The sequence below is a fragment of the Lactuca serriola genome, chromosome 1 (genome assembly GCF_051521515.1).
Source record: "Lactuca serriola cultivar US96UC23 chromosome 1, Lser_US96UC23_V15, whole genome shotgun sequence".
Lineage (NCBI taxonomy): Eukaryota > Viridiplantae > Streptophyta > Magnoliopsida > Asterales > Asteraceae > Lactuca > Lactuca serriola.
The window spans coordinates 199766137-199793538 of NC_136408.1; the positions used below are offsets into that span (position 1 = coordinate 199766137).

Here is a 27402-nt window from a genome sequence, read left to right on the forward strand (position 1 = left end):
GAAAACCGGTTTGTTCGACAGATATAAAATTAGTCTTTGTTTCCATCATCCTGAATTCAATCATTATATAGCCATAGTTGAAGGCATGGATGTTAAAATGTTGATCAACGTAATAAAATCGGTTGGAGAAGGACTGTGAAAGTATTTGTGGTGGCTGGTGAAGGTGATGCGGTTACGGAGGGTGACGAGAGTGGAAATGAGCTGATTGCTAACTTATGCATCAATAAAGGGAGCAACAATCCAATAGCTACTTTCATGACTCTCAGCGTACCTCAGTTTCATAGTGTTGCTGAAAATGTTAATGTGAGGTATTCACCTATTCACTATGTGGATCCTGAAAATTACAAGTCCGTTGGTGATGATGATGTTGGTACATATCTTAATGACATGGGTGGTTCTTATATTGACGTTCCCCAACAAGAAGTTAAAGTTATGAATAGGGGTGGAGTAGATAATAGTAAAAAGAAAAAAGTTATGATTCAAAAAGATGAAAATGTACATGGTTACGGGGATTTTGTTGATGTAACTTTAGATATAACCGACTTAGAAAACAATTCTAATGGAGATGAGTTGGGTGATGAACGTAAAGCTAAGTTTCCCGAAAACCTTTTTCACGGTATGCCCCAATAACCTTTTTCACAACTACATACCCTACGTTCAAGTTGTACTTTCAAGGTGTCGGAATTTTCATCCACTTCAAACATGTCCCCATAAATACGTCTTGCATCCCAATTATAAAACTTGCTCACTCGCTTTTGAACCTTATTCTCAGCATAAGGGGTCACACCAACATAAATCCTCCTTGTGAAATTTGTTAATTTAGAAATAATAACACAAGAAATAAAAAATTATAATTATAAATTTACCTCCAACTTCAGCCCGTTCAACATATTCCACTTGAATCGACTGATGGATTAACTCAATGATTGCTGTTATAGGTAACTCATATGTGTAGGTGGATATATTATTCACAACTAGAAGAATATCAATTGATTTAACATTGTAACCTACTTTAGGAAAAAATGTCCATGCCTATTTTGAAATGGCTATATTATTAAGACAGACAATTGGATTCCTACATGCACTTTGAAAGCTTTCCTAACATAAGTAAAATTAATGCACACTATATGCATTGGATGACTTCCAAAACAACTTTTCGAATGTGATATCATTATGTCCGATAGAATCTCGTATTTTCCGAGCTATATCTTTAGGACAATACCCATGATACAAATATGGGTAGACTCTGATGGGTTTTGAGTATACAAACATTCATATGTGTGCATGCAACCCTAAATGATTGGATCTAGGTTTTCTCTATTAGACTTACAAGCATTTAACACAAAAACTAGAAACCCTAGGAAGTATGTACAATTTTCGAAATTAACATAAAACTAGGGTTTAGATACATACCTTTATTGTTATATAGTAATAAAAATGATTCCTTTGAAGATCTTGACTTTGAGAACAAGTGCCATAAATGTAACACCTCTAATGGCTCACAAACACACCAAGGTAAGAGGATAATTGAGAGAAAGGAGAGAGGAGGGAGGCACTCAAATTTTTAGTTCTTCTAGGGTTTCTTCAAGGAGGCCAAAATCTTAAGGGGTGATGCTCCTTTTATAATCAATGTTGCTTAGTCCCAAAGCTAGGGTTTTTAGGTGGAAACCCTAATTTCCAGCTTAAGGCCTGAGCAGCCCATGGATCCACCTTCTTAATGCCTTGGATGAAATTCTAAGGGCCTCCTTTAGAAATTTCGACCAACCCTCTGTAGGTTGATCCAAGAGCCCAAACCACAACTATTAATTAATTGCAAAACAACCCATGAACTTTTAATTAATTCCTTTAATCCCAAAATTAATTCCAAATTAATATCCGATTAACTATTAATTAAACAACATGATTTCTAATTAATATATTATTTTCATAACATATTAATAAATCTTTTTATATATGAATTTATCATTCCAAATAATAAGTTCAACCTCTTCCTCAATTAATCATCCTGTCTAGTTGCTAGTGTGAAGGCAACTCAAAAGGACTATGCTACTATCAATTCAAGTACATATCAATTATAGTTATGGGCTTAGACACCTAATCCAACAAACTTTCCCAAAGGCAAAGTCTATTTTATCACATAGGTGGCTTATGAAACCAATCTTTGAACTGTCACCTAAACATTCTTTTAACTTCCTCATGAACCATGCCCAAGATTCCTCACACTCTAAGGTTCCCAAACCAACTTCTAAGAGTAGTGGTTCATGGTTTTTGTCCAAATCTACCACAAAGTACATTGTTGTCAGATATTTGCCAAGCAGGGGTAAATAACTCACATATATTAATGGTATCATGCACCTAAGGAAGGTACGAATCTGCATAAAAATTAAACATACTTATATTAGTCACATGCAAAATCTAAAGGAGGTAAATTATCTACAACTATTAACTAAATCAATAAAATAAAGATGACATACAACGCAACCTAAAGCCAACAAACAAAATTGAAAGCATTCAGTATCTATTTTCTTGATGGTTGTGAAGGTATTAGGATTTGTTCTTTCAAGATTATGAAAGAATATTGGTAGGTCACAAGAGATTTTTTGGTTGTAAGAAGTCATTTTCACATGAAATGAAAGTGTATTAGGAAAATCAAATGAATCCGATTATAAATATACAAAAGTTGGTATTGAAATTGGATTATTTCATAGTTAAACCGGATGATTTCATAGTCAAACCTTAAGCAAATTTACTGATTGACAAGACTAGGCATTGTACTTGTCTTCTCTTCATAGTTCAACTTGAAGGATTCAAAGCCAAACCAAATGATTTCATCACTATAAGAAAAACCCGATTTTGCTAGGGAATGTCGCTTTGGAACATCTTTTCGTTGTTAATCTGCAACAGTTCGTGTTATGAAATGTCGTTCCATAGCTAATTTGCTAACAAATTTTCCATGTAATTAATTTTCCATAGAAAACATGAGAATTGCTACGAAAATTGTTACAGACTCGAAATTCATTGATATATTGCTACCGGTATTTCTATGGAAAAACCATTCGTAGCAAATTTTCAACGACATTTTTTACGAAAATACTTTCCTTTGTAATTCTGCTACGGAATTACATATCGTAGTTAATCTGCAATGGAATAGAATTTCATAATTGTTTCGCTATGGAAGTAGCATTCATAGCTATTTACCTACAAAATTGTGCTATGATATTTTATTTTTGTTGCTTGTTTTGCTATGAAAAAAAGCCTAGCTATGTTGTTAGGAATTTTTTTACGAAATTAAATTACATAGAAAATTTGCAAAGGAGTTCAAATTCATAGCTATTTAGCTATGTAAATTTGCAATGACAATAAAAGTCATGGAAGTTTGATTATGGAGCCCATATTCATTGCAACTTTTGTAACGAAATTTGTTAGAAATTAATATTTTGAAGCTATTTAGCAACATATATTAGATACAAAAATCGATTCCGTAAATGATTTGCAATGGAGTAAATGTTCATTATTATTTTGTGACGAATTTTTTTACGAAATTAAATTCCCTAGCAATTTTGCTAAGGAATAATAGTTCATAGTTATGTTGCTACAGATCAACTTCTTAGCTGTTTTGATATAGAGTAAATTAACCGTTGATGTGTCATTACAAATATGTTAATGAAATAAATTATGTTGGTATTTTGATGAGTTTCATATGTTTTCGGTACATTTTTGAGCCTAGGAGTTTAGGATTGAGGTCTAGGGGTTATAATTACTAAGTCTTATACTGTAGACCATATGATGTAAGTTACAAGCCATAAACCGTAACCTGTAAACCCTTAATTATAACCCATAAATATTAATACTTATTTGAGTACATGTTAACTTTATTAACAAATTTTAAATTGTATTTTTTGAATAAAAGAATACATTTGTGTTTCGGTAAAAAGAGACAATTTATATAATTAAATTAAAGCTAAAGGAACTGTTTTGGACTAATTTTGCAAAGTATTTTACATTACCATGCCATATTAGAGAATTTATTTGCATCTAAAGTGTATACTTCCATGTATAGGCACCTATGCCCTTTTAGTTTTCAAGGTTTTCATTGTAATATGGTTACAATTTAGACCTTACTTGATCTAAAATATTTCGGGTTGTCACACTATGAGTAGTCCAATTAAATCTCCCTACATCAAAAAAAGTTAAATTATAAATAAGAAAATTCCAGAGTTGATAACATTTTATTAAATTTGGCCTCATGTATTTGTTGCAGGTTTAACACCAACTAAGAAGTTCCAAAGTTGTATCATGGGAAATGAGGACAAATTATGGATCATCTATTTGAGGAACTGTTGCACTAAGAAGAAGAAGATGCTTCACTTGTTGTGCATATTTCTTCTTTTGTATGTTTTATTTTCTTAAAGAAATGAATCTACTTTTGGTTTCTTTCTATACTGTATGAAATACACTACATTATATATGTGTTTGTAGGAACAAGGATTGATCATTATTGCAACAATTAGTGAGTGAGTTGTACTACAAACGAAATTTTTGGAAAATCTCAGTCTATGTGGTGAATTGTTGCATATAATGAACAAATACCACAAACGAAACACATTAATTCAAGAACTTTGAAATTTAATTGGGAGAAAAGTTTACAGTTCAAAAGCAATTTATATGTTTTATTTCTTTTCCTCTTCTGCTTTTCATTATTATATGATTATATCCATCAATAAAAGGCTTTTAAACATGATCCGTTGCAACCTCTTCTTCTCCCTAAGCACACACATTAAAAATATGAAAAAAAAACAATCTCAATTGAACACATTTTAAATGAGGTATGAGTATTACAGTGACCCAATTCCACAGAATCGAAGCAAATAGGGAGAAACAACGAAGAAAGAAGAGAATTGAACTTGTAGAGAGAACCGATGGGTTTAAATTGTACTGTAATAATCAACAACAAAATCGGGGTAATACTCTGAACAACCCAATAAGATTTGGGGTTTAGATTGCAATGCAATAATCAACAACAAAATCGGAGAATTTCAAAAAAGTCAAGAGCCATTTTAGAAATAAGTGACCTGTTGACTGGGATTTCTATACAAATGACCCAAATAGTGTATGATAATCTTAAACTAAAAAGAATTTCAACTGAATCTAGTTAAAAAGCCATACAACAATGAATGTGTCAAAACTATGTGAACTCATTGGAAATCTTCACCAACATGCCTCTGGTTTATTGAAAATGATGATTTATTGAGAGAGGATTTAAAAAAATTATGAAACCAATTACTCTAACTAATCACCAATAATCCATAATTGAATGGTTAAAAACTCATATTTTTGTGGGGATTTTGAGAAAAATAGTCCAAACTTACATGTCGGTGTACAAAGTAAGTTGAAGTGTTGGATTGATGAGGAATTAAAGCGGTGAGTGGTTGTAGATGGTGGTGGCAGATGTCTGATGGTTGTTGAAGGCCATAATTTCTCTGGTTGCTTCCTTCCATCGATGAGAAACATCAACTATAATCCGCCTCCTATTCCCTAACCCGATGGAGCTCTGATTTCTTCTATGTTTTCTTAAAAAACAAACAAGGTTTTGATAGCGGGCAAAATGGGAAAATGGTTAGCAACTTAGCATGGCGGCAAATTTGGCGTCCATATTTCCATCCCATATTTTCATATATTTGATTTTTTTTTTCAAAATTGTGGAGTATCTAAAAAAAAATTAGAATTTCATATTCTTTTTTAATTTAAATTCTTGATATATGATATATTTTTTACAATGTTAGATACAATTTTATGATTTTTTTATAAGATAACGTTTAGTAGCATTATTTTTTAATTAAATTCCCACCTACCCCTACCTTTACCCACCCACCCCCACCCTTACGTTCATAGCCTACCCTACCCATTTGACTTACCGTATACTCACCCATCTATGTCATATGGCTTAGGTCTTATGGACTAGGATTTAAGGCTTAGGACTTAGGGCAATTGACTTATGGCTTAGGGTGTATAGAGTTATGGGTTTAGAGCTTAAGGAATGAGGCTTATATCTAAGAGGTTATGGAGTATAGCTCGGGGCTTAATGCTAAGAGTTTAAGACTTTAGGCTTTTTAATTAGGGATTAAAAATCAAGGCTTCCAGATTATGGTTAAGAGGTTAGGGATTAAGGCTTGTGGGCTATGGCTTATGGCTTACTGCTTAAGGCTTATGGATTATGGATTAAGCATAATCATTATCCCTAATCTTAATCCTAAGGCTTAGGGTTCAAGAATTATGGATCATGGCTTATGCTTATTACTTATATCTTATGACTTATGTCTTATGGATTATGGCTTATGGCTTATAGCTTATGGATTATAACGTATGGATTAAGGCTTAAGGGTTATAACTTAAGGGTTATGGTGTATGGCTTAAGATGCAAAATGTTTAATACTAAGGGATTGTGGTTATACCTTTGACATATAGCATACCTTATGTCATATGGCTTATCGCATAAACCATCAGGCCTAAATCATAAGGCTTAAACCCTAAACCCTATACCCTAAAGCATAAAGCCTTAAGTTACAAAGCCTTAACCTACAAGCCATAATCCATAAGTCACAAGCCATAAGCCATACACCATAAGCCTTAAGCTTCAATCCACAAGCTTTAATCCCTAAGCATATACACATACATACTTATGACTTAAGGTTTATGGCTTATGATTTATGTTTTAAGGCTTTAGGGCTTATGGATTAGGAATTAGGCTTAAGGCTTGTAGCTTATGAATTATGGTTTAGTGCTTATTGCTTAAGGCGTAGGGTTTATGACTTAGGGTTTAAGGCTCATGACTTATGACTCTGGGTTTAGGTATATGGATTGTGGATTTCGTCTTGTGGGTTATAACATATGGCTTATGACTTATGATTTATATCTTAATGCTTATGATGTATGACTTATGTCTTTTGGATTATAGCTTAGGGTTTATGGCATAAATAGTATGGCTCAAGACATAGGGCTTATGGATTAAGGATTATTATGTATTATCACTAGGTGTTTATTGTTTATGGCTCATGAGGTATGGCTTAAGGCTTATGGTTGATTAATGGCTTATATAGGTTATGGATTATGATTTGGGTCTTAGGGTATATGGCTTATGGTATATCGCTAGGTGTTTATGGTCTCAAACTATCAACCAATCATTGTACCCTAAGTCGTAAACCCTTAAGTCCAAAGCCTTAAGCCATTAGCCATAAACATGAGCCCTTCCTTCACACTCGCACCTACATGTTCACACCAACCACACCCAACATATACCTTACCGCCCACTACCATCCCCACCCCCACCATTATACCTATACGACTATTCTCATAAGCCCACACTAACACCTACATCACCCCTAGTTTTTAGATTTTTATTTTTCACAACTCAAGCCACGAGTAGCAAAATAAAAATATTTATATTTTCATTCAAATTTTATAAATATTAATAGATATATAGGTTTTAAAGTTATGATTACATTTAAAAGTTAGTAATTTAAAGACAAAATAATAATAAATATATTATAAAATAAAAATAATATAATAAACAAAATTTTTAATTAAAAAATTAATATTTATTTGTCAAAATTTAAGATATGTAGTTTTTATAGATTTTGATATTCCCTCTTATATTTTTAAAATATTTGGGTGTACCCTCTTATATTTTTAAAGTATTTTAAATTTTTAACGAACCCAAATATCAAATAACTTATCGTCACAACCGGTCTATGAAAAAAACCGCCCATTAATAAATATGGTTCTATAAACCATTTTATGTTTTTCAAGATCTTATTCTTTCTCCTTTAATCATATTTTAGTTTTAAATATTTTTAATTGTTTACTAATTAATTATTTATATTAAATATTTAATAACATTTGATTTATGAAATATAAATTCTATAACAATTATATAAAGTTTTCAATGTTTTTTTTTTTTTTTTTTTTGTTTTTTGTTTTTTTTTTTTTTTTTTTTTTGTAATTATAAGGAGAGAGGGTGTTCGTAGCTCATAGTTATGTAGCGAAGCTAGGTTGTTGAGAATTAATACACATCCAATATAATTGTAAAATTCGGTATTAAAATATAATTTGTACTTCAAAAACTACCTATTAACGAAAGATTTTATATAATATCTTATATAGATAAAATTGTAAAAAATATATATAAAAAGTCATAGATAAAAATAAATTAAATGAGTTTATAAAAAAAATTAAAAAGATTAATTATTAAACATATCATTAATTAAAGTTTAAAGTTGATAAAACAATAAATTAACAATTTAATGGCATGTTTGGCAGAGACTTTTAGTAAGCTTATATATTTTACCTTTCTATCAAAAGTTCAATTTAAACAAAAGGCTCACTTAGATACATATTTTTAGTTTTTAGTTTAAACCAAAATTTATAAATCTAAAAGTTATTTCCTTGGTGTTTAAAAAAAGTTATTGAGTTTCTAAAATTACTATTTAATTATTATATTTCATATTCAGAGACAAATTCTTTTAATATAATTTATATCATATTTTTATCAAACATACATATCTTCCTTAATAAATGAAGATTTTTTTGTCATATCTCAATCTCTCATGAGTTTTAATATTTGTCATTTTATGGTATTTTTGAAATAAATATTATCCACTTGTCAATTTTTTGTTTGTTTCAAAATTTTAAATTAAAGTCATATACTATATATGTAAAATATTAAATATCATAGACAAAATTGCAAAAATGGTCCCTGTGGTATGCATATTTTTGGGGTTTTAGTCCAAACCCCGAGTTTTTTGGATTCATGGTCCTTTTGGAGTGGTTTGTATGTGGAATTGGTCCCCATACTTAACTTCCGTTAAAAAGGATCTGTTAACCCCCTCATGTGCCTCACACGTGAGGTTATATCCGTCATTTCATATGTAAGGGACCATTTTTGCATAAACCTTTTTGGCTTAATTCCTTTTAAAGATCCCCAGTACTGTTGCTATCTTCTTCCCCAACGTTCTCCAGCGTCTCTTTTTTCTACCTTTCTTCTTCTTGAGCTCTGTTACAACAACAATGGCTCTATGTTTTCTTTGAAGCTTTCTTTACGGCGGCGATTCTGGTGGTGGTGGCGGCTCATGTTTCAATTCTGTTCTGGTTACAACACAAGAGGGCCCCTTTTTCTTCTTCTATGCCTCTTGATTCCCACTTCGTATCTAGATCCACTCATTCTTTTGTAGGTAATCTGTTAGATAGCTCTTTATTTATCGCTTGTTTGATATTTGTAATTACACATATTTACTTATTTGGATCATGTTGTTTGAAAAATATTTTACGATTTCTCGTGGGGTTATTATTCTATTAATTGCCGCTCAATTAGAGATTATACTTTATATGTTTGGATTCTGATACTTTTGACTTTACAGTCTGTGTTGTGTGGTTGTAGATTCATTTGGGTGATGAAAAGAACAACCAAAATGGTGTTTGATTCTTTCATCATGACTTCCTAGATCTTCCAAATATTGTCTTCTTAATGTTCCCAAAAGCAATCTTTGATGTCCTCTTGACTTGTTTGACTTTGTAATGACGAAACAAGAAGCTTAATGTTCCCTTTCGAAGATTGAAGCCTTTTCATTTCAAGTGGATACTTTTGATTCAAAAAACACATTTTTCGACTTGAATTGAAAAACTTGTCACATACCCACAATCTATTTAGTTGAATTTTATGATCTTTAGTTAAACTAACTCATAAACAATTGTCGATCTAGAAAACCCTAAAATTGTAAAGAAACTCATTCATGTTCATGATATCTCATATCAGGTTCTAGATCAATGGTTAACTTTGATCAGGATGGAGGAAATGGATCCGGAAGAAACCTTTTACAAACATTCGATCAGGAAGACAATGATGATGATGAATACGAAGACTACTTTCAGCACCCGAAAAGAAGAGATGTTTGAAGGCTGATCAAGGTCAGTTCCTGGAGAAAAGTTTCGAGACAGAAAACAAACTTAAGCCCAATAGAAAGATTCAGTTAGCAAAAGAGCTTGGCTTGCAACCTCGACAGATTGCAATCTGGTTCCAGAACCGCCATGCACGGTGGAAGACCAAACGGCTTGAGAAAGACTATGACGTTCTTTAAGAAAGCTAAAACAAACTCAAAGCAAACTACGAAAATCTCCTTCAATAAAAAGAAAAACTAAAATCCGAGGTAATGATATTTTATAGAAATCTCTCTCTTTAAAATTTCTTAAACGTAACTTAAAAATCTCAACTTTTGTTTGGTTTCTTATATAGGTTCACGATCTAAGTGACAAGTTGCTTCTGCAATAAATGGAGAAAGGAACCTCCAATTCATCAAGCACCAAAAGCCCATCTGAGCCACTGCAACAAGAACAGGCGGCAGAGTGCTTGAATGATGAAGATGTTGGTGCAAGAAGCGATGTGACTGAGTCGAGCAATCCATAATATGTTGGTCTATTAGAGAAGGGCGACTTGTCGTATTTGTCTGAACAAGATCAGAGTGATGAATCTTTAGAGGAAGAAGATATGTTGGAGAAGATATTTGTAACCCCCGTTAGTGGTTACATGTTACCGAAGATCGAATGTGGTGATTACCCAGAACTAGAAGTTGTGAATTCTTCATATCTTGAGTTCCCTAGTTATGATGAGGATGAAGATGAAGACCAACCCTTTGGTTTTTGGTCTTACTAATGCAAGTCTTCTTTACTATTGTTATATATAAACTTCGTGAAATTTCTCAAGAATGATGTAGAAAGGAACGTTGGGGAAGAAGATAAGAACGGTGGGGATCTTTTAAAAGAATTAAGCCAAAAAAATGTTTATGCAAAAATGGTCCCTTACATATGAAATGACGGATATACCCTCACGTGTGAGGCACATGAAGGGGTTAACAGATCCTTTTTAACGGAAGTTAAGTCCGGAGACCAATTCCACATACAAACCACTCCAAAAGGACCATGAATCCAAAAAACTCGGGGTTTGGACTAAAACCCCAAAAATATGCATACCACAGAGACAATTTTTGCAATTTTGTCAATATCATATATATGATATTAAATTGCAATAAATACATTTTTTTTATTTTAAAGTTTCATATTAAAAAATATTTTCTATTTATATTTTAATATATATTTTTTTTAAATCAACCCATATAACATATGATATCATCTAATATAACAAATAAAAAACTATAACTTCTAAATACTACTATAAATTTAGTGTTAGCGAGGGATATTAATTGCGAAATAGTGATATAAATTTGGATGAAGATGGGATATGAGAAATTGTTATGTGGTAGCAGCTCCAGTCCGTATTGTGCACTCTTATTCAATCAAGGGATGGTAAAAGGAAATCAACGGCTGCGAATAGGGGTATTGAATTGAAAAATAGATGTAGGGTTCTAGATGGTAGGTATATATAATATAGTTTGCCCTATTGCACCCCCCTAAGCTTCCATAGATGCGCCTCTCTTCCTCCCTCTTTCTCTAACCCTTTTCTCTCTCTATCCCCCATTCTTTCTCTCCTCGTCTTCTCAACCCCCTTAGCCCTACCTGCAATCTTCAAGGGCAGACCAGAAAATTTCATCCAAAAGTTTCGTATTTTCACCCTAATCTTTACCAGGTATTCCCTTTTACTTCCCCCCTTCCACTCTTTCTCATTCGTTCTATTTTATCCATCTCAAACCTTTAAACAAAAGGATGAACGCACAATCGGGTTCTCATCATGAGTTCCGATGAGTCTTTGGACTCAATTTTAGCTAGATTGTGTTAATCTTGAGTAATTGCGATGTTTCGGATTTGGGTTTTTGTATTCTCTTTATCAGATTTTTAGGGTTTGACTTTTTTTTTTTTGATTTGGTATCGCTGTTCTTATGTGATTTTGTGTTTTGGGTTTTTAGTCACTAACAGTTTGATCATGCTAAATACTCGAACTTTAGTTCGCTGTGGGGCTTTATATGTCATGTAATCTATCTCTTCGTTCTTGTAAGGGTTCGGTGTAAGTTGTTGATATGAATTTTGAAGTTTAGGTTAACTGCGGATTTGCGTTCTGTAAAGGTTATTCAGATTTGATGAATCTATGGTTCATGAATTGGTACAAACCCAGATGCTGATTTGAAACGAATTCAATTTCAATTGAAGATTGTACTTGATTTGCTGTACAAAATCTCAAGAATTACTGTACCCTTTAATCGACGCAGATGATAGAGCAACAGTCGGTTCAGTTTATGTAGTTTGAATGAACACAAGAATTTGTAATATCACTGCATACACTGATATGAAATTCTGGATAAAATACCTGTTTGATTTGGATTTTTGGATCATTTGAGTCTGTCTTTAACATGTTTCGTTTTTAGCCTTTCTTGTTTTACAAATTTATAGTGTTTGGTACTTTTCATTTTGTATCTCCTTTTGATCGTTGTATGATTTAGACTTTTTGGGTGTTTGTTGTTAAAATCACCTATCAATCTGTTACATCTCTGTGAAATTTTTGGCTTAAATGATATGAATATTGCTGTATCAGAAAGATCAATGTCTCCAGAAGGTTCAATTACACTGATTGTTTTAAAGTTTCTAAATTGACAGTTTCCTTTTGGTGATAAATAAACATTCAGGTTTGCTTTCAAACTAAATTGCCATAAATGGCGATAGTTCCATCAAAGAAAATGATTGCAATTTGCCAATATGGTGGTGATTTTGACACTCATGATGATGGATCCATGACTTATGCTGGAGGTGAAGCATATGCTGTTGATCTTGATGAAAATATGCAATTAAGTGGTTTCAAACAAGAAATTGCAGAAACTATCGATTCGACTGTAGATGGAATGGTTGTTAAGTATTTCTTGCCTGGAAACAAAAAGAATCTCATTACTGTTTCTAAAGATAAGGACTTTCAAAGAATGGTGAATTACTATAAAGAAGCAGATCAGCTTGAGGTCTTTATTATGAAAGAAGCTCCTCTGGGTAAAAATGTCAAGAAAAAACAACCAGCTCGGAGGTAATTGCCTATATATGTAATCTAGTTTTCTTTTTACTTATGTTCTTAGATATAAATTTCTATGATGTTTTTTTTGTTGTTATATAATATATAGGGTTTAATGAAAGCAATATCCATGTACTTTCATTGGTTTGTTTTTTATAATATTTGTCAAAGTATGATGTTTTAATAAGAAAGATTTGTAAAACTACAATGCTTTAATAAGAAAAGAAAAAATTGAAAGTATGATGCACATTTATGTCATTTATCTATGTGTCATAGCATCCTACTTTTATTTCTTTCTATCACAACATTGTAGTTTCAGTTTTTTTTCTTATTAAAACAATATACTCAATTATAGCAAGTAAAAAGTGCTTTATATTTTGATGAAATTACTTCAAATTAAAATGTTGTGATAGGAAGAAATGAATGTAGAATACTTTAAATAATACACAAATCAATGAAATTACATTTGCTAATTCCTTGTTTTACCCAAAATAAAAGCTAATTTTGTTACTATGTAATTTTTTGTGTAGGCCACAAAAGACTCCACAGAAGGCGACGGAAACAACCGCAGTGGTTCAAGCGACTCCAATTCCGACCTCAATTCCGGCCTCAAACAACGCAATCGCACTCAACGAGCCAATCGACATCGAAACAACGACCGAAATCATTCCGGGAGCGGTTCCGATCTCCGCGAATCCGTTTCCGATGGCGGTCATTGATTCCGACCAACGCATGGCCGCCAAGCAATGGGAGAATCTCATCACCGGAGTCGGCCAACGATTCCATTCCCTCGCCGAATTCCGTGAAGCGCTCCGCAAATTCTCAATCGCCCATGCCTTCAACTTCGTCTACAAAAAAAACGAAAACCAACGCGTCACTGTAAAATGCAAAGCCGAAGGTTGTCCATGGAGAATCCACGCCTCGAAACTCTCCACAACTCAATTAGTTTGCATCAAAACAATGCGACCCGTTCATAATTGCCAAGGTGTCACTTCAAAAGCTCCATTTCGTGCGAAACGAAGTTGGGTTGGGAATTTAATAAAAGAAAAAGTAAAAGAATCACCGAAAATCAAACCGAAAGACATCGCGACTGAACTTAAACGCGATTACGGGATCGATTTAAACTACTCGCAAGCGCGTAGGGCTAAAGAATACGCGCGCGAACAACTTCTTGGATCTTATAAAGACGCGTATTCCGAACTCCCGTTTTTTTGTGAGAAAATAATGGAAACGAATCCCGGATCTCTCGCCACATTTAGCACGAAAGAGGATTCGAGTTTTCATCGACTTTTCGTCTCTTTTCACGCTTCGATTTCCGGTTTCTTACAAGGATGCCGCCCGTTGCTCTTCCTCGATTCCACACCGTTGAACTCGCGCTACCAAGGGATGTTGTTGACCGCCACGGCGGCCGACGGTGACGACGGGGCGTTTCCGGTGGCGTTCGCGGTGGTGGACGAGGAGACGGCGGAGAACTGGCGGTGGTTTTTGACGGAGTTGAAGCTCGTGGTGCATACGCCGGGGCAAATTACGTTTGTGGCGGATTTTCAAAAGGGGTTGAGGGAGTCTTTGAGGGAGATATTTGGTGGGGAGTGTTATCATGCGTATTGTCTTGGGTATTTGGCGGAAAAATTGAATAAGGATTTGAAAGGGCATTTTTCACATGATGCAAGAAGGCTTATGGTGGAGGATTTATACGCTGCTGCACATGCACCGAAGCTTGAAGCGTTTGAGAAATGTACGGAGGATATTAAAGCGATTTCGCCTGAAGCGTATAATTGGGTTATTAGAAGCGAACCTGAACATTGGGCCAATACGTTTTTTGGTGGGCTAAGGTATAATTTTATATGAATAAAATAGTTGTTTTGCTTTATAGTTTTTTTTTTTTTTTTTTTTTTTTTTAAACAAAAAAGGACCTGTCCTTTTCTTGAAAAGTCTTGAAAATGAAAGGAGAGGTTTATGTTTTAACTCTTTTAAAAGGACGGGACCATTTTATTTTTATTTTTTTATTTTTCTTGTGTCTTTATCCTACTGGTTATCTTGACGGATTTTTTTTTTTGTTCAAGATAAAATTTTTAATCATTTTTATAAGTTTATATAACTTTTAATGATAATTTTAAAAAAGGGTTACACACTAAAATGACCAATATGGGTGGTCCCTATCACAAGATAACCATAAGACTTTTGTAGTATGGACCATTCATAAAGCAATTATGTGAAAAAAAACATTTTGAAAAATCAATTTTTTTCCTTATCTTGCGAAATAATGTACGTAATTAAACAAAAGAAAAAAACAATACTATGCATTAAGATATTTCACAAAAAGAAAAACATTTTGCAAAATGGGTGGTTGTTTCGTGACAAGTGTTCAAATTATTGTTGTTTTATGGTAGGACCAAAAGATTAATTTATTAAATTATTTTTGTGGCTATTTTTTTAGGTACAACCACATGACTTCAAACTTCGGGCATCTTTTCTACTCATGGGTATCGGAAGCGAACGAGTTACCAATAACCCAAATGATCGACGAGTTACGTGGCAAAATGATGCAACTCATCTACACTCGCCGAGTCGAGTCAACTCAGTGGTTAACTCGGTTAACTCCATCAATGGAAGAAAAACTCAAAAACGAGATCATAAAAGCGCGATCAGTCCAAATCCTGCGGTCCCACGGGAGCAAATTCGAGGTGAGGTACGGTGAAACGGTGGATATTGTGGATATAGAAAATTGGGATTGTAGCTGTAAAGGGTGGTTGCTGACTGGACTGCCATGCTGTCATGCGATTGCTGTGCTGGAATCTTATGGGCGGAGCCCGTATGACCATTGTTCGAGGTATTTTCATGTGGAAACGTATCAGTCCACTTATGCTGACTCGATTCATCCGATTCCAAATGTGGAAAGGTTGGTGGATAGTGAGGCGGAGGATGGGGCGGTGTTGGTGACACCGCCGCCCACCATGCGGACTCCGGGGAGGACAAAGATTAGGAAAGTGGCGGCCGGAAGGATCGGGCCGTCGGATTTCTTGAAAAGGCAGTTGCAGTGTGGGAAGTGTAAAGGGCTTGGACATAATAAGAGATCATGCAAGTAAGTGTTTTTTTATAATCCAAAATATTAATTAGTTATATAATGGATGAATCTAAAAAAAAATTATATTTTGTGTTTTTTCCGGATTAAACCTCAAAATTGTTTTTTTTGTCTTAGAAAGACCTTGTATTTTTCATTTTTTCCAAAAAAAAACCTCAACCTTCTAAATGCTTCAAAATTTACGCTCAACCTTTTTAGTTTTTCTCGAAAAAATTCTCACAAGGTCTTTTTCAGGCAGTTTTTTTTGAGGTTTAATCCGGAAAAAACACAAAATATAAAATATAAGGTCTTTTTTGCGATTAACTCTTGTATAATTTGTTAGTAATAAAAAAATAATTTTACAGAGAATGGTTATTTGATCCACTTGTTTGTTTTTGCAGAGAGATTGAGGAATAAGCGTTTGCTATTTGTGGAAGATTAATAAAAAGCAGATGGTTGGATTTTGGATCATGGGCAAAGTTTGTGGGTTTAAGATTGCAAACTGTTATCGTGTTTGTGTAATTTGGTGTTAGATTGGTAATTTCATCAGTAGGTTTTAGCAATTAGAGATTAGTTGCTTGTTAATGTTGGTAAATGGAGGTTTTAGCTTTCTGACGTTTTATATGCACAGTTTCTAGCAGTTTGACTTATTTTGTTCAGACTATGCCTGTTACTTACTCCCTTCAGTGCTACATTTGACTTAAAACAGTTCTCTTGGGAACATTCTGATTTTTTTAATAAACAACATTGATAGGACTAAAAATTTATCACAATTAATAAGTAGTATATTATAATTTTGAAAGCAATAAAGTTGTACCATAATTTTGAATCTTCTTATCACTGTAACTATACCTCACACAATTTCTTCGTATAAATTCGTAATTCTGTAATCAAATCTTTATTTTGATTCTCTATTGACTATAAGCCTCAACTGCCATCGAATTTTGAATTGTTTATGACAGAAACTCAGTAAGTGCAAAATTTTATAAATACTCAGAAACTAAAAAAAAAAAATGAAAACTTGCCTATCTATATTTAAATTTCTTTTTTAAACTGAAGATAAATTTTAAAAATGTAGTTCTGATACATTGATGGTCGTTTAATCATGATTTTCAAAATTGCGATCATGATCGTATGATCCTAGATATAAAAAACGATCTGGATCAGATTGTATTTGGGGTAGGATTGTAAGATCGAGATCCGATCTGATCTGATCCTACCTTCCCTTGATTCTTTTTCTTTTTTTTTCAAATGAATTTTTTTTACCATTTATCATTTTGTATTGTGACTTATGACTAATATTTTGAAGTTTTTTTAACTTTTGAATAAAAAATTGAATGTTTGAAATATTTTTCATTATTAAAAATTATAAATTTAAATTATATTTTATTTTGTAGGATCTTAGAATCCCAATCCTAATCTTATGATCTCGATTTTGCAACCCAAAAACGATCATACGTAGGATCCCGTTCTTGAGATCATACGTAGGATCCCGATCTCGATCTTGGAACGGTATCCGGTGTTGTCTTTCCTACTTGAGGTCGAGGATTCAAGTCTCATTGTGGACATAAGTAGAATAATTTAGGAGTAGTTTAGTATATATATATATATATATATATATATATATATATATATATATATATATATATATATATATATATATATATATATATATATATATATATATTGCCGTTCCAAAAAAAAAAAAGATCCCGATCTTGACAACTTTGCGTTTAATTGAGATGTTAAAAAAGGTTTTAAAAAAAATTACAATTATAATATTTAACATATAGCAAAATACACTATTTTTTTTTCTTTCATTTTATATCAACATACTTTATTTTTTACTTTTTATAGTAATGCATTATTTGTATTTCACAGTTTATAGCAACACACTTCTTATTTTTATATAAGTTTTTATCATTTTGGTTAACCAATATTAATCGATAATCAAAACCATTAACCAAATAAAACCATTAACCGAAACCAATAATAACCAATAACCAATGGTTATCAAAATATATTAATCAATAGTAATAATGATTATGGTCTGAGTTTGCCTATAACCGGCCCATACAAACCCTAATCACAACAAAACACAATAGTCAACAAATGATTGTAATCAACCAAAAAACAATCAAAGTGATGAAAACATTTTGTAGGCAAAAGCCCAAAATGGATCGAACCCTGGTGATAAATTAGAAAAAAAATGACGATGAAGTTCAACATTTTAAATCGAGTTTTAACATGCATAGTAAAAGGAATTTTGTGCAAGGAAAAAAACATGAAAAAAAGCAACAAGCCAAATACTTAAAATTGTCGATCGAGAAACACGGATCATCTAATCTGTAAAGAGAAGTCCTTAAAATACTACAAAGATAATAGTCCAAAACTTCCCATAATAAATAGTACAAAGGTGAGATATATAGTTGATTCATCATATACCATTCTAGATTTTAAAATAAGTTATTTCCAAGAAAAAAAATATAGGTCAAGTTCAAGCAACCCATTTATCTAAAGTTTTAAACATCTTATTCTTAACCCGTTCAAAATACAAATTATAACCCTGGTTTACCTTTTTACACGACTTAACATATTTAAAGCATATTAATTATGTGATATCAATCTAAAATCTATATTAAAATTATCCTAAATAGTAAATATTAGTAAGTACCATTTCACCAGATTGACTCCTAAACCCTAAACTGCTAAACCCCATCATCCCTTTGAAGCTTCTTATAAACAAAACCCTTAGCCAAAACTACATATAAAACCAGACTCAATCCACTCAAACAAGCCAACACCCAATAAAAGTAATCAAGGTGTGCTCTGTTCAAGTTATCCCCCTTCAACCATTCATCCCCATGTCTCGCCGTCGCCGCCTGCAGCACCGTTATCAGTGCACTGCTCATGAAGCCTCCGACACCCACCACACTCATATACGCCGCAGCTCCCATACTCCTCATCCCCTCCGGCACCTGATCGTAGAACAATTCCTGTAACCCCACGACTGTAAACACGTCGGAGATTCCCATCAACACGTACTGCGGCACCAGCCACCATACGCTCATCGGAAGAATTGATTTCGGGGTGTCGATTAGACCATGTTCTGTTGCGATTCTGATTCTCCGGGATTCAACTAATGCGGAGACGATCATGGTCAAGATCGAGAAGAAGATCCCGACTCCGATACGTTGGAGGATTGTGATTCCGGTGGGGTGGTTGGTGAAACGTCTGGCGGTGGGGATGAGGAGGCGTTCGTAGATGGGGACGGCGGTTAGGATTGTTAGGCCTGGGAGGACTTGAAGGGACGCCGGAGGGATTTGGAAGTGGCTGGGGGAGCCGATGGTCCGGTTTAAGGTGCTGGCTTGTTTGGTGTAGAAGGTGCCGAGTTGGGCTATCACAACGGCGAACATTAAGCAGGATAACCATATCGGAATCAGCCGTAAGAGAAGCTTCACCTGTTCTACCTCGTTCACTGTGCACAGCCTCCAATCCTTCTTTTTCCCCGGAAGTCGGTCGACTTCGTCCATCATCGCCGCCTTGTCCAAAAACCTGAGAAAATCGAGTGTTTGTAACTCGCCGGAAAACACCATTGATACCAGCTTGAGGCTGTCGGTGTTCCGATTTGCAATTTACAGAAAGTAGAGGGGTGTAAATGGAACTATTTCATACCTGAATTGGTTAGTACGAGCCAAGGATCGAGTCACATCGTCTCCACCTTCCACCGCCTCAACACACATCCCAAAACCATCATTTTCCGGTTGCAACCGGCGTTTCCTAGCAGCCGCTACTATCACCTGTGCCACCTTTGTAAGTGGGCTCCCCACCGGAACCTCCCGGCGATACCTGCTTGTTCCTGTTAAAAACACCCCTAACGCCGCCGCGACCACCACCGCCGGAATTGCAAAACCCCAACCCCATCCGATGTTGTCTTGAACGTAAATCAGAACCAGTATGGCGGAAATGGCGCCAAGCACAATACCCAAGTACCACCAGTTGAAAAATGAGCTCTTTGCGGCTTTCTCCTCCGGGAGATGGTCGTCAAATTGGTCGGCGGCGAAGGTCTGAATACAGGGACGGTGGCCGCCTTCTCCGATGTTGATTATATAAAGTGCTAGAAAGAAGGGTGGTAGACGATGCTCCAATGGGATTGCTTCCACTGATATGACTAATAATATGAGTCCCTGTTATTAAAAACCACACAAAAATTCATATAAATAAATTAAATTAATCGATATCATTTGGCAGCTGTAACATGTAACTATAAATATCGAACCAATATTTGAGAAAATTAAAAAAAGAAATAAATCATTTTAGTTTCTTAAAATTGGCAACGTAGAACTATACATTCACACACTCAAATAATTATGATAACAAACATCATACAAACTAATTATTTTATTTTGTTTGGAGTTAAAAATATGTTAATCAAAAAGTTTAACAAGTTTATCTCTATTTTTTTTTACATAGCATCGTCTTTATAATTTGCTTTTGTTTGGATTTTGGTCTCCTAAAAATTTAAAAACACTAATATATCTTTATTAATTATTATTACTTATTTTTTTTATTATTAACTTATTAAGAAAATCCGTTTAATAAATATTGTTACACATACCCTTTAATAAATATGGTTACATATACCATTTTTTCCCTGTATTCTTTTGTTGAAAACCGGCCTTAATAACTATCAACCACTAACATCTTTTATCTTAATAAAAGAAACCATTTGTACATATAGCTCTTCCAGAATTTATTTTTCCTTCCATGTAAATTTACTTTTATACACTTGACTCATTTTAATTTCGGTTTGTATGCCTTTTTATAATAAAGCATTTATTTCGGTTTGATTTTGAATTGCCGATTATAAAGAGATTGATGTGGTGACCTTTAAATAGATTTGTAAACAATCTATGTTATCAATACATGCACCTCCATTAAATTTGTTAACAAGAATCCCATAAATCTTGTCAATCCATTAACTTTAATCTACTTTCTTTTACTTATATAATTTTTTCTATTTATAATAAACAACATTGTTACGCAAGAGTAATATAATTTCAATGCTCTGATATTTTGATGTTTTATAAAAATATTATAACAATTTATATGATTTGGATTATAATTTGTTAAAAGTATATGATTATTAAATAATATATAAAGTCTATAAACATGATTAACCTGCAACCAACTAACAAATAATTCAAAATTATATATATCAAATATGCTGTATTTTTTCCATAAAAAAACTATTACTAACTTGATAATAATTAATTTTTATTAGTTAGTTATAAGATGTTTATGTATATAAATAATAAAAAAAATAAATCTAAGTTTAAAATCCTGATAAAATGTTTTATGTTATAAAAAGATATGACTTTGATTTTAAGATGTAGTTAGACAAGTTTTTCTTAATGTTTTTGTTGTACATGTATCAAATCACATAACAAATTAGGATTAAATGAAACATTATCATGTTTATATATAAAACATTTATATAATTAATTAATCATAAATGTTAGATGAAAGTTTATGTTTTGAAGAAAACAAAGCCCCTTATTAGAGTTTTTCTTTGCGATAACAAGAAATTTGTTAGTTTACGGTTTATGTCTTTACAAATATATGATTATTCATTACAATTTTAAATTATCAAGAATGTTTTTCTTTTTTACCCGTGGTTTCCACGGATTGTAACCTAGTATATAGTATGCATCCCTCTAAGGCTACAAAGAGTGGGCCGCTAGGAGGGGCTTGTCATGCGTCGCTACCCTCGCTACACACCGCCCCTGGCGTGTGCCAGGGAGCTCGCTAGGGAGGTCTTGTCGACAACTCAACAAGATGAGAGAAAGAGGGTTTGATTGGTGGTTGTCATATTGACTTTGACTGATTTCTATTTCTTAATTTATTTTAATTACCCCATCTTCTTAACTCAACCCTATTAAATTGCCACACTACAACTCCCTATGAAATGCTAAGGGAAACATGTTAGTGAAGTGTCACCAAAAACATGATGTGGCAGTACAAAAAATGATGTGACATTGTGTTAAGGGTGCTACCACTCCCTTCAGGCTATTGTCAAAAGGAATGATATTGCATACGATGTTTGGAAAAGCTTGGACACTCTTTTCAGAGATAACAAGGAATCATGCACAATGACTCTTGATAATGAACTGCGAGAAGTAACCATTGTTGAATATTGCACACGAGTCAAGCGGATTTCATACCTTGACAACACCGATGCTAAGGTCCCAGAGAGAAAAATGGTTATGTATGCTATAAATGGCCTTTCTTCCAAGTATGCTAATGTGGCTACCATTATCCGTCACAAAACTACGTTCCAAACTCTTACTGAAGTGAGATCGATTCTCACAATGGAGGAACAAAAAATGAAACATAATGAAAACCAATCTTCTCTCTTTACATGTAGTCACTCTGATCACTCATCTTCTCCAATAACTCTTCCCACTCAACATAGTTCGAAAAATCAAAATTACAGAAGAGGAAATAATGTTCAGTAATATCAGGATGGTGGTCGATCAGGTGGCGAAACTACAGGGGTGACAGGAACTCATGAGGAGGAGGCAGAGGAGGTGCACGAGGTGCACATGGTGGTAATAATTAATCATAACAACAATAGAGAATGGTTTTAACTCCTTAGTGGGTGGGCCCCTTGGTCCTATGATGTGTTGCACATTTCCTAGTAGGGAATTCTCCCCATTTGGTCTTTAACCCAACAACAACATCAGTTCATGCCAATGATCCAACATTATCAAGCCCAAATTAATTCTCGACATCATACTTGGCCCACTATAACACATTCTCAACACACCTGGTCTAATGCTTCTGCTTCACAACATGCCTTCCTCTCGCCTCAACCCATTTCTCAAGAACAAGCCACTCCATTTCTGCAAATATTTAACACCGTGACATTGAAAGATCTGACTCAAGCAGACTGGTATATTGATATGAGAGTGACTGCTCATCTTTACGCGGATTCATGTATCCCTAATTCTTTTAGCAATAATGATTTTCCAATCTACGGTACTAGTTGGTGACGGTTCTATTATTCTTGTAAAAAATTCTTGTCACACAACTCTTCCTCATAGTTACTCTTTTAGTCTACTTCATTTAAATCATATTCTAATTACTCCAAATATTATAAAAAAAATTTAATCTATGTTTTTCCTTTTGTTAAAGATAATAAATGCATGACTGAATTTGGTTTCTCTTTGCATGACTTTCATAGTCAACGAACTCTTTGTTAATGTGACAATATTGGTGATCTTTATCCAGTCACCAAGTCAACTGCTCAAGCTCTTCTGTCTATCAGCTCATCTCTTTGGCATCAACGACTTGGTCATGCAGATCATCATGTTTTTCAACATTTAACATCTAAAAGTTTGATTCCATGTTTGCACTCGAATAAATCTAGTTTATGTCAGTCGTGTTAGTTGGGTAAACATGTTTGGTTACCTTTTACTATGTTTAATTCTGTTGCGCAATATCCATTTCAAATAATTCATTAAGATCAGGGGCGGAACACAAAAGTTAACGTTAGGGGGGCCGAAATCAAAACTTCAAGAAACTTATATAGCTGATAAATATTACATATATCTCAAAAACCAAATATTAATTTTTGTTTATGAATAAGTTTACTAACAATTTCAAACTAGGTTTATGTAATCTAAATTAACTAATAATGAACAAGTTGGTTTACATTTTGTTTTGAGCCTTTTGTTGTTGAAAAAACCCATTATTGTTTTATTTATTCAAATTTTATTTTTAGCAACAACCATTATTTTTGTCTTCTTAAAACCTTATTTGACAACTAATCAATAAAGCAAGTATAAATACAAAAATTAAAAAGTGCATGAAACATCTTTTTATCTCGGTGATTAAAGCATGCAGATGGTTTAGGAAAAATAAAATAAACAATTCAATAACAAATATAAAATCATTTATCACTATAGACATCTAGGAAAAGAGTCAAAAGCTATTAGCTATTAATCTAATATCCTAAAATAGTCTAGTTTGTACTGTGTAGTGATTGTGTGCGACAAAAATCTTTGATAGAAAAGGATTATAGATACCCAAGAGATCACATAGTACTACATCCTTCTTTATTACACCATATGTCCATATCATGAAAAATCAAACTTCAAAGCAAAAAAGAAACAGTAAATCGCTCTAATAACAAAAGGAAGAAGATACAAAATAAGAGGGAATGAGGGATATCAAGAAGTATTGTATGGACTTACAAGTAAGCAAGGCTGAATAGGTGAATCGGTGGCTGACAACTACTCAGGAAGATGCTCAAATCGGAGAAGAGAGGTGTCGCCGACTGATTTTTTAGGGCAGAAGGTTTCAGTTTTATGTTTGAGACATTTTAGTTTGATTTTCTTTCTTTTTTTTGTCATTAAATAGATAAAAGTTTAGAAGTTTAAATTTTGGTGGATCAGTTTTCCTTCAATTTTGGAATTTTAGGTATCCTCACAAATTCTAATATCTATTTTTATTTCTTGGTTTTTCTTATTCCATTTAAGTTTCTGCAACATTGGGTTTTCTTCCATTGAATACTTATAAATTATTTAATATATAAACATGAACTGGAGTAAAAAGCAGGGGGGGCATGGCCTCCCCTGGCCCCTGAAGGGATCCGCCACTGATTAAGATGTATGGACTTCTCCTATTTCTAGTGTTAGTGGAATAAAATATTATGTCATTTTTCTTGACAATTTTTCGTCTTTTATGGGTATATCCCGTACATGTCAAATCAGATGTGTATGTCAACACTTTTATAAATTCTTTCAAACTCAACTTCATTCTACTATTGAATATATTCAATGATAATGGGGGTGAATATGATAATTCTAATTTTCAAGTTGTTTATGACACTCATGGCATTCCCACTCGTCTCTCTTGCAGACACACGTCTCAACAAAATGAAAAATCTGAATGTGTGTAACGCATAATTAACAACGTTTTCGTACTCTTCCTTTTCATGCCTACATTCCACCACAATATTGGGTAGATGCTATTCACATGGCGTTTCATTTACCGAATATATTTCCTTCCACAACTCTTAAAAAATTCCACTCCATACCAAAAACTTTTCAATAAATCACCCGATTATTCTCATCTTTGTGTGTTTGGTTGTTTATGTTTCACCATATTGTTACCTCTCACAAACTATCTTCACTCTCCACTCCGTGTTTCTTCCTAGGATATCCAACTCATCATCGCGGTTATCGGTGTTTAAATCTTGCCATAAAAAATTATCATATATAGACATGCGATATTTGACGAAACCTCATTCTTGTTTGGTTTCATTACTCCTACTCAATCTCCTTCCCATCGCTTCCTTGATCATGACACTTATGACATCAATCTTGTTTCTATCAATATCCTTTGATCTTCTAGGTTACCATTGTCTACGACTATTAACACTACCACCTCTCCTACCGGAAATGCCTCTCCTTCCGACGTCTCCCCTTCGAAATCCTCCATCCCAACCTCCGGTACTGATGGTGCAACTCCTTTCGAGCATGTTGTCGACCAATCTTCCGTTACTTCTCCGATAATGGCTCCTTACGAGCCTTTTGTCTCCATAGTTGTCTAAAATACTACTGCTACTCCGGTTGGTCCATCCACTTCATCTCATCCGATGGTGACTCGTTCTCATTACGATATATCAAACGGATTATCAATTTGCAGTAAAAGATTGAATCTCATTTCCTATGTACAAGAGTTAAGAAAAGTAAACATAAATATTAGAGACTCTTTACCCCAAGATTAATTGATTAGTGATCATAACTTGACGCAGGTTCAAAAGATCAACTTTATGGGGTTTTTACTATCTATTACCATATGTATTACCCTAAAGTAGATTGATAAAAATGAATGGATAGCTAGGAACACTAAGGTACACAAAGGATTCGTAATAGAGATTATGTAAGTCTATTTTTCTCTGGATAAAAAGAATTCTAATTGGCGCTTTAAATTGGTAGAAATGATCAAGGACAAAACCCATTCAAAAGTTGAACCTTCATGTTGATGTGTCTTCTCCCATTCCTCGTTTCTATTTACAGTCCTTTCGAGACCCTAACTGGCGAAATGTCAAGCAAGAGGATTATCAAGCACTTATTTCTAACAAGACTTGGACCCTTTTCCCACGCCCTACTAATGCTAACATCATTTAATTACATCTGACTGTTTAAAAAAAGAAACATAATACATATGACTCTCTTGCTTGGTAAAAATCCGGTCTTGTGGATAATAGCAAGACACAATGGCCTGGCATTGATTGTGGTTAGACCTTTAGCCGTGTTGTAAAATCGACTACTATTCTTACAATACTCACTATAGATGCTTTTCATCATTGGCTGATTCGCCAACTTGATGTGAAACATGTTTTTTTATATGGTCATTTACATGAAACATTTTATATGAAGCAACTTCCCGGTTTTCGGGATCATCGATTTCCTAATCATGTATGTCTTAGTAGAGATCTCTTTATGGCCTCAAGCAGGCCCCTAGAGCTCGGTTTCATAGATTTGCTCAGTTCATTATGGGATTTGGGTTTGTGTATAGTTGTTACAATTCCTCTCTCTTCATTTACAAAGATGGTTAACATAAAACTTATTTATTATGATGTGTTGATTGATGATATTCTGCTGACTGCCTCCTCTACATAGTTGTTACACCGTATTTCTACTACCCTAGGTAATTAGTTTTCCATGACAGATCATGGAGGTCTTAATTATTTTCTTAGTATTATGGTGTCTCGTGATCGAAAAGGTATGTTCTTATCCCAACAAAAGTATGTCCTAGACATCCTTGAGCGAGCCAAAATGCAAAATTGCAAGCCGACTTGGATACCAGCCGGCACTTCTCCGAAACTTGGTGTTTCTGATCCTCTTGTTGCTGATCTGAATTGTATCGCAACTTAGCATGCATATTGTAGTATATCACGTTCATCAGACCAAAAATCACTTATGCAATTTAGTAGATATGTCTTCATATGATCCTCACAAGCCTCAGTTTACTACTCTCAAGCGTATTCTACGGTATTTACATAGTACTGATACATATGGTTTACAACTCTACGCCTCCTCTTCTCAGGAGCTAATCGCTTATTCGGATGCTGTCTGGGTTGGCTGCCCAACCTCCAGACGTTCCACCTATGGTTTTTCTTGTTCATCCAAATAACAAACCATTGTCTCTTGGTCTAGTGCAGAGGCAGAATATCGCAGAGTTGCTAATATCATTGCTGAGAGATTATGGATTCGCAACTTCCTTCTGGAACTTCAAAAGCCCCCTGACAAAGCCACCATTGTTTATTGTGACA

At 33.9% G+C, this 27402-nt stretch overlaps 2 protein-coding genes and 1 pseudogene across 3 annotated transcripts in view; 2 read left to right on the forward strand and 1 right to left on the reverse strand.

Moving 5' to 3' along the window:
• Positions 1–387: 387 nt before the first annotated feature.
• On the forward strand, positions 388–10702 carry LOC145065359 (uncharacterized; annotated as a pseudogene).
• A 740-nt stretch (positions 10703–11442) lies between these two features.
• Positions 11443–16714, forward strand: LOC145102971 (uncharacterized). Of its 2 annotated transcripts, XM_079040504.1 has the most exons (5): positions 11443–11632; positions 12624–13009; positions 13525–14826; positions 15432–16076; positions 16457–16714. In XM_079040504.1, the coding sequence occupies exons 2-5, from the start codon at positions 12651–12653 to the stop codon at positions 16470–16472; spliced, it is 2322 nt and encodes a 773-aa protein (XP_078896630.1). In that variant the 5' UTR covers positions 11443–11632; positions 12624–12650; the 3' UTR covers positions 16473–16714. The 2 variants fall into 2 exon arrangements, with proteins under 2 accessions (XP_078896630.1, XP_078896636.1); XM_079040510.1 differs by lacking the exon at positions 11443–11632 and having other exon boundaries at positions 11664–13009.
• Positions 16715–18564: 1850 nt separating this feature from the next.
• Positions 18565–27402, reverse strand: part of LOC145102989 (Major facilitator superfamily protein) — a 13998-nt gene continuing 5160 nt past the window's right edge. Inside the window, exons 4-5 of the mRNA XM_079040520.1 lie at positions 19731–20242; positions 18565–19610 (exon numbers count right to left, since the gene is read on the reverse strand). Coding sequence (XP_078896646.1) covers positions 18764–19610; positions 19731–20242 — 1359 coding nt within the window. The 3' untranslated portion in view covers positions 18565–18763. The remainder of the gene's footprint in view (positions 19611–19730; positions 20243–27402) is intronic.